Genomic DNA, 8365 nt, shown 5'->3' on the forward strand with positions numbered 1-8365 from the left:
CTTATACGTAACATGTGGTACAGATTTGATGTATGTATAGTACAATCTTGAAGATAAAGAGAATATTTTCTTTATTATTTGTTTAGCATATCCGTTATTTTTGGTAATGAAGAGATATTCCTACTTGTTGTCATCATAAGTTTCGATATAAAAACCATTTTGATGGATATCTCTATAACTTAGTAGGGTACGTGTTAAATTGAGATACAATAGTGCATCATCGATTGTAATTTGAGTACCCATAAGAAGTGTGATTATGACGTGATCAGAGCCAACAATCATAGCATTATGTCAAGTGATTACCATAATTTTTCCCTTACTCTTTTTAAGAATTTGAAAATATTTAGTTTTCCTAAGTATAGAATTAGTAGTACTGCTATCCACTAAGTATATTTTCTCTTCCATTGAATTATCCCCCGTACATCTATGATTGATGGAGGTCTTTGTGCCTCCTATTTTTCTGTTGATCGCTCAACGGAGGGCGTAGGTGCTGATAACGTGCTAAAAGTGATAGTAACTAGATGTAAAGAATAGAGAACAGATGGATTCGAACTACATCTTTATTGATCTTTTATTGATATTTATATATGCTCAAAAGGTGTTCGTTTCGGAAATGGATGTCTATCGACCGATAGACATGAACAACCGTCATGCTGTGGAAACACTCCTCCCAAATAGATATCTATCGACCAATGGATATGAACAACCATCAAGCAGTTATTCGATGTGCAACTGCTCGGTGGTTTTCTTGATGTGGATCATTTGTTTTCTAACAGTACTAACCAGCTGGTACTACTGTTCACGGTCACAAGAGTAGAGAGAGCGAGCACGCACGTGGTATATAATCAACAACACTGCTGGCAGCATGCTCCCAATCGCCCCAACCCCTCCTCACCGAAACCGGGCGAGGACGGACGCCCAACCAAAACCCAGCCACGCCTTGCTCGCCTTCCCCGTCCCTGGCCAGTCCTTCTCGCTATGTGACCAATCAACCTGCTACCCAAAGACTTGGCAAGAGCCCGAGGCAAGTTTAGCTTCAGTAGCGATGGATTCCGTCAAGCCTGCCGCTCTCTCTACGTCGTCCAAGAGACGGGCCCTCGCCACCTCCCTGTGCTCGCTCGCCTGCCTCTTTCTCCTCTCCGCCGGCCTCCTTCTCCTTGCCGCCGGCTCGCGCCCGTTCCAGGCGGTCGCTCCGCAGTGGGACCGCTTCTCCAAGCTGGCGCAGCCCCCGACGTTGCCTCTTGACCGTGGTCGTCACGGTGAAGCGGTGGCAGCGCCGGCGCCAGACGCGGGCTCAGGCGATCCTCAAGAGGAGGATGCTGGACCGCCTGCACCGGCACCCGCACCGTCGGAGGAAGGGGAGGACGAGGAGGGATGCAACATGTTCGACGGGAAGTGGGTGCGAGACGCGGCGGGGTACCCCGTGTACGAGGGGGCGGAGTGCCCGTTCCTGAGCGACCAGGTGGCGTGCCGGCGCAACGGCCGGCCGGACTCCGACTACGAGCACTGGCGGTGGCAGCCCAGCGGGTGCGGCGGCCGCACGAGGTTAGTGGATCCCGCGCGCTAACGTCTCACGTGAGCATATACGTGCGCGCGCGTGACGCGAACTTTTGACTCTGACATCGGCCTCCTACTCGATCGTGTGAAGGCTGGGCGGCGCGGAGGCGCTGGAGCTGTGCCGGAACAAGCGTCTGGTGTTCGTCGGCGACTCGCTGAACCGCAACATGTGGGAGCCGCTCGCCTGCATCCTCTACACAGCAGTGCTGGACCGGTCGCGGACGCGGATCATCAACGACGCCGGCCTCGAGATCTTCCGCGCCATGGTACGTGCTGGTGTCGTCCATCTCTACTTCATGACCGATGTTCCGTGTTCAAGGTCCCGCAGTTACGGTAATCCTGGAGCTAAGATGGCGTTTAGTTCCTGTTGACCTACCCACCTACCTACTAATAATCACGTAGGCGACGTTCGAATAGACCATCAAGTCAACCACGGAATTCCGGGCGATGCGTCCAACTCGAGACAGCATTCCAAAGTGCAGCATCACGATAACTCGAAATCTACAATCTTGGATGAATCAACAAATTGATTACACATTTTTTTCAAATAGTCTCTTGTCAACAGCACGGAACAGCACAATGTTTACACTGTCTTTTGTTCTTACATCACTGTAATTCTGCAAGGGCAGGACTACAACTGCTCCGTGGAGTTTATTTGGAGCCCGTTTCTCGTGAAGCTAGAAACAAAGGACGACCGGACCAGGGCGCTCAAGCTGGACCAGCTGCCGGACACGATGCCGCGGACGCTGGGCGCGGACGTTCTGGTCTTCAACACCGGCCACTGGTGGACTCACACCGGCAAGCTCAGGGCGTAAGTGTACACATCTCTTGCAATCTCTCCGCACGTCTTCTCTTCCCCGACGCTCAGATGAGCGTCTGGCTGCAGGTGGGACCATCTCGAGAGGGACGGGAAGATGGTCGACATGGCAGGTGAAGAAGCCTTCAACAGAGCACTGAGGACCTGGGCTAGATGGGTTGATCACAATGTCGACCGGGGCAGAACAAGAGTCTTCTTCCGGAGCATCTCCCCTGAACACAAGAGGTATATATTTCCAGCAACCATCGAAACACCACAAAAACTATATAGAAGCTAAGTACACCCCTTCTACGATGCAGTGTGAACGGGTGCTACAACCAGACATCGCCAATCTCCAACGGAACAGTTGCTCCATGGTTCCCCAAAAGCTTGGTGTCCATCGTCGAGAGGAACATAAAGGGCATGAGGACGCCCGTTACATATTTGAACATCACCCACCTCTCAGAGCTCCGGATCGATGCGCACCCATCAGTTTACACCGTCACTAGGGATGGGAAACCACTGAACATGGAGCAACGGCAACAACCGATCACATACGCTGACTGCAGCCACTGGTGCCTACCGGGGCTACCAGATACCTGGAATGTGCTTTTGCTTGCATCCTTGATGACACATCCCTCTAATGTACAATTCCTAGGATGAAGCTAAATACATTTTTTTTTTTGCAGCTTTGCCTTGCCTGAGTTAATGACATGGCAGAAGAAAAGGCAAACAAAGAAAAAAAATAACACGATATACATACCCACAAGGGTAGCTTGTTTAAAATTGAACATCATATATTACCGTGGGCAAACACCAGTTGAATGGTACACAGTGGCTAAGCAATCAAGCAAATAACCAACCAACGAAGTGCAGAGATACCCAGTAAACAACTGAACTAGGACATCACCAACCACATTTCTCGGTACAGAAATCAGAACCGATCTCAACGACAGTGGAATACATGGAGCATGACCATGGTGGCAAATCAGAGCAGTAGCGCAAATGCCTCCACAACACAATCCATGGATGTTGCAAATTACATACGTGAACAGTGTAGCTACTGCTATCCTAGCAGCAAACGCCATTTGTGGCTGTGTATGGCAACTAGGTAAATACAATGCTAGCTTGAAACACACCAACACCAGCAAATTTTTAAATTTATAAACAACGGAGATTGCAAATTGCAGACAAAGATAACAGAGTTCCTAGCAACAGTAGCAATTTGTGCATGGATATGCTGCCACAACTAAAACCTCAACTAGGAATATGCCAACAGCGACAAAAGTTGCTAAACTGATATCGAGAGACATCGACTCAACATGCCCAGAATTTCAAACCAAATGTTGGTATATGCCATAAAGTAAGCAAATATACCTAGACCCATCCGTACATCAACTGCAGTTGATTTGAGCTGGAATCCTCACCCAAAGCTTAAAATGCAAGTGGCTGAGTAAAATGCAAACAAGATTGCTGGTATATCAAACAGTCCACCTTTCATGGCAACATCCAAATCCAAATCCAACTATAGTTTTGCAGTTTGGGTCTGATTTGCCACCCTGTAAATCCAAACCCAACTGTCCAAATAACCACTATATGAGCCCAATGAAACAGGGATACAACTTAGTTTGGGTCTATATTCCCGAGTAGATCTGCAGCTGTGTGCAAATAGACAATACAGAAAATCCAAGCAAACAGAAAACTGCATTACAATCATGGATCATACATATAAACTGCCCCACAACACACCAAGCAAGTTTCCACAAATAAAAAGCCACAAGATTAAACAGATCACCAGCTAACCATAATAAAGGGATATCATGTGATATTATGACAATAAACAACACACAATAGAGTAAATTACGACTTCACTTATATATGTAAAACGAAAATTGCAAAGCAGTCATAAGAAAGTACATGTGAAGCATTATCAGGAAACACTAAACTAGCTTGATTTATCCGTTAACAGCGAAAATTGAGAGTGCAAACTGCATTCCAGAATCCAGATCAGAGGTAGCCAGAATATGCAAGACATCCATGTAAGCAGACAACACTTCTGAATTCAGCACAACCATTTCAAAGCATATGCTCCCAAGAGTTGTCACACACCTGAGTCACACATTCACTACAATTCAATCAATAATTCAGCTGAGTACAAATATAAATACAAAACTTAGGCAATACAACATTAAAGAAAACATATATAAGATTCTTAATCCATTAAACTTCTAAACTTATTTAGAGAATATTTTATGTAATACCTAACAGATACCAAAGCAGTGAAAAAATGCGTATAACAGTTTTGACGACTGCACGATGATCATGCAGACCTTTTAAGTGCAAATATATCGCATAATTATACTGTTCACCAAGAAAATTGCAAAAGCATTGTAGCATAATAAACCTAAACAGTAAACCTGGTCAATGGAAACCATATTTCTGATGACAAAAAAAATGTAGATCCAAAAAAACTCAGAAGAATTCATTAAATGATCAACAAATAAGGAAAATGAAGCATTTACCAGTTTAAGAAAAAATAAAAAAGGAATACAGTTTGTTTAAGGCATTACATACTTGTGACATATAAATAAAGTTTGTCATAACAAATAAATAAGTAGATAACTTTAAGAAATAGTTTACAAAATCGTCATTCATAAAATGGCAGCAAAACTTGGATCAAGCAGCCAGTAATTATCTATAAATAAACAGATAACTTTAAAAAATAGTTTATAAACTTGTCATCCATAACAATGAAGCAACACTTTGATCAAGCAGCCAGCAATCATCTCTAACATTCCAATCCATGACGCAAGCTTTAGGCGTAGGCAACTAGTAATTGCATGATTGCAGTATGGAATGAGGAAAAAACATTATTTAGGCAAATACCTCAAGCACTACATGCAAGATGAGATACGAAAGGATTTAAGTTTTTACAAAACATGCCAAAGCTCAAGCTGGAGTCCCAAATAGGAGGAAACTTATAGAGGATGTGTACCAGCAAGGTGAATACTGAGAAGCGGCAGTGTCGACACTATTTTGCATCAATGAGGATAAAGGTTATACAACAAACATTAACTCTGGGCAAGAAAAAGGACCAAGTGGACCCAAACAGTTCAGATAAACCTAGGTCTTTCAGGGGGAAAAAGAATGTACCAAGAGATATAATTACCCATGGTCTTTTTTTTTTAACAGATACATATTTATTGCAATAATTCTGACATATATGTGATGTAAACCATCAGCACGTCATCATACCAATCTCAAATCTCAGATATCAACAAACATTTAGCATGGTCAAATAGATTAGCATGAACCTCCAGAAGTGACAAAAACAGTTTGCCTAAAAGACAGTTAAGATCACCTCAGCCTTGAAGCACTACAATCAAGTACTACCCAGCATTGTTAGATCATTGTGATAAAGCATATCAGGAATATCAAAGCTTGACGATCCCAATACAATCAATATGGCATTATGGCAACAAATTAGAACAAAACATTAGAAAAGTACATCAAGTGATGAAGGCAGAGGAATCAACTTTGCATAACATAAACTAGCGAAATATTAATGCAATGTGAGGGATGCCTCAGATGGTCAGACCATAAAGCAATGCGCTATGCTCTGAGAGCACCCTTCATGCTACCAAGGCAAGCCCAAGGATAAACACATGCACCCAAAGGAAAGATTCAGAACAGGAAAATGCAAGACAAAAACAAACGTCAGCTATAGTATCAAATTTAAGGTCTATTATGTTGACATATTCATAGCTAGCAACCGCGAAACTCAAGGCTTCATGTCCATCAATAACCTCTTTTTTAGTATTTAAGTTGCCTTAGCTCTCTTACGAATCATCAAAACTTAATCAGTCTAACCAACCAGTCACTTCAATATTCGATAAAAGCAAAAACACCATGCAGCCAATGTAACTTGCAAACATATTAGTCACATTCATCCAAGACAAGCACCTATGAATCCATGCGTGTTTCACTACATTATGAAGTTTCAAAGGCAGCATAACCCAACAGGCAACAGCAATAAGCAATAAATCTAAAACATGGAAGGGGTGTAAAATTTACCTTAGAAATAAGGTGGCACATTGGGGTACATTGGAGGAACTCTGCCAACTGGTCCAGGTGACATCCCAGCTTGAGGGTCCTGACCTCGAAAACCAGCCCCTGGAAGAGGATAGTTCCCGCCATCACCATAGCCACCTGAAGGCAGTCCACCCGCCCCCTGTTGCATGCGGTACATGGAAGATGCCCCGCCCATTCCTAGGCCGCCATAAGCCCCCATCCCAGGAGCACCAAATTGAGATGATCCCCTAAAAGAACCTCCACCCAATCCCCCAGCCCCATATGCGCCAGCCCCAGCAGCACCCAACCCGCCAGGCATCTGGCCTCCCAACGACCCTAAACCAGCACCTGCGCCACCTCCACCCATGGAAGATGGCAGGTTACCATATGGGTTTGGACCCCCAAACCCGCCGCCAACACCACCAAATGCACCAAACGATGACATACCACTCCCAGGACCACCATACTGCGCTCCCATCTGTGACCCGCCAAGCCCAGAACCCGGCATGTCCTGCGGGCCACCCTGTAGCATCTGCTGCTGCTGCTGGCTGGCAGGCCCAGATTGCTGTGGTTGCCCCTGCTTCCCCTTCTTCCCCTCTATCGCAAGCTTGCATACGAGCTGGTGGCCGTCAATCACCTTCACCGAGTCCACTAGCGAGGCCTGCGCACCCTCAGGGGTCTTGTACACGAAGAGCGCAAAGCCGCGGAACTTGCCCGTCTGCTTGTCGAACCCCAGCGGCCCCTCCTCAATCTCGCCATACGCCGCGAAGTGCGCAAGTAGGCGCTCTGACGGCATGTCAGCGGGCACGTTCCCGACAAAGATCTTCCGGAGGGACACATCCGCCACAGGAGCGCCGCCACTGCCCGCGGCCCCACCGGACGGCCCGCCGGCCGCACCGGCGGCGGCGAGCTGCGTGACGGTCATGCGTCCGTCGATCTTCTTGGACGGCTCTTTGAGGGCGAGGACGGCAGAGTCGGCGTGGCGGAAGGTGACGAACCCGTACCCCTTGGACCGGCCGGTGGACTTGTCGGTGATGACGACAGCCTCCTCGAGGTCGCCGTAGGCGGAGAAGATGGCGCTGAGCGAATCGGAGGTGGTCTCCCACCCGAGGCCGCGCACGAAGAGCTTGCGGAGCGCGGGGTCGCGGTCGGCGGCGGCGCGCACGGCATCGAGCGCCGCGGCCGAGACGAGCGCCGCGGCCGCGGCGATATCGGCGAGCTGGTCCCGGGAGAGCGGCTCGAGGAGGCGGAGGACGTCGTCGCGGGTGAGGCCCAGCGCGGCGGCCCCGCTGGCGGGGGAGGCGGCGGGCGCGCCGTTCTCGTCAGGCTTGCGCTTCTTGGAGAAGTGATCCATGGAGGCGATGCGGGCGGGGAGGGCAAAACCCTAGCTAGGGCTTGGCGATGCAGCGGCGGCCGAGGATGGGAGGGGAGGCGGCTTGTTGGGTGGGACGGGAGGGATCGGTCGATCGGGATTTTATCAGCTTGCAGCCGCAGGACGACTCCTCAATTCGGGGATCTCTTCCCCGCTGCCTGATTGATGGTTCGTAACTGGCATCGGGTGCCAAAAATGTATCTGAGCAAATACTGTGCTACGTCGGGCTCAGGCCCATCGGGGGGAGCCCAATTCTTTTTGGGCCAGAAACCTGTCAGGCCTAGAACTATCGAGCTGGTATGGGCATAGTGGGCCTTGGGCAGCAAGGGCATAAACGAGACAATTCTATCTAACCGAGAATATTTTTATTATATATTTTTTTATTCTATTCAACGGGTGGCATGTATATATATTTTTAGAATCGATTGTTTTTTAATATTTAAATTATATTTTTATATATTTGCATCGCAATGCGCACCGAACGGCTGGTTGGAGTCATATGTCACATGCTAACAGAGAACAGAAGTTAGGATAATAAACCGAATGTAATAACATAGTAAAATAGCATT

General features: G+C 47.3%; 2 protein-coding genes across 5 annotated transcripts; one reads left to right on the top strand and one right to left on the bottom strand.

Moving 5' to 3' along the window:
* Positions 1-780: 780 nt before the first annotated feature.
* Positions 781-3016, top strand: LOC133907246 (protein trichome birefringence-like 42). Its single transcript, XM_062349251.1, has 5 exons — positions 781-1545; positions 1649-1823; positions 2187-2368; positions 2444-2599; positions 2674-3016. Exons 1-5 carry the CDS (start codon positions 866-868, stop codon positions 3014-3016), a joined length of 1536 nt encoding a protein of 511 aa, XP_062205235.1. The 5' UTR covers positions 781-865.
* LOC133907220 (UBP1-associated protein 2C-like) lies at positions 2048-7915 on the bottom strand. Of its 4 annotated transcripts, none has more exons than XM_062349232.1 (2): positions 6428-7914; positions 2048-2586 (listed from the first exon to the last, which is right to left on the bottom strand). In XM_062349232.1, exon 1 carries the CDS (start codon positions 7776-7778, stop codon positions 6429-6431), a length of 1350 nt encoding a protein of 449 aa, XP_062205216.1. In that variant the 5' UTR covers positions 7779-7914; the 3' UTR covers positions 2048-2586; position 6428. The 4 variants fall into 4 exon arrangements, with proteins under 4 accessions (XP_062205216.1, XP_062205230.1, XP_062205223.1 ...); XM_062349246.1 differs by lacking the exon at positions 2048-2586 and adding an exon at positions 3130-4011 and having other exon boundaries at positions 6428-7915; XM_062349239.1 differs by lacking the exon at positions 2048-2586 and adding an exon at positions 4111-4478 and having other exon boundaries at positions 6428-7915.
* Positions 7916-8365: the final 450 nt, after the last annotated feature.

The sequence above is a fragment of the Phragmites australis genome, chromosome 2, assembly GCF_958298935.1.
Source record: "Phragmites australis chromosome 2, lpPhrAust1.1, whole genome shotgun sequence".
NCBI classification, from domain to species: Eukaryota; Viridiplantae; Streptophyta; class Magnoliopsida; order Poales; family Poaceae; genus Phragmites; species Phragmites australis.

Excerpts from the sequence above, each read along its gene's own strand:
- LOC133907220 (XM_062349232.1), bottom strand. The coding sequence starts at position 7,778 with ATGGATCACTTCTCCAAGAAGCGCAAGCCTGACGAGAACGGCGCGCCC.
- LOC133907246 (XM_062349251.1), top strand. The coding sequence starts at position 866 with ATGCTCCCAATCGCCCCAACCCCTCCTCACCGAAACCGGGCGAGGACG. Across the intron at positions 2,369-2,443 it reads CACACCGGCAAGCTCAGGGC|GTGGGACCATCTCGAGAGGG; the intron begins GTAAGTGTACAC and ends GTCTGGCTGCAG. Across the intron at positions 2,600-2,673 it reads ATCTCCCCTGAACACAAGAG|TGTGAACGGGTGCTACAACC; the intron begins GTATATATTTCC and ends TCTACGATGCAG.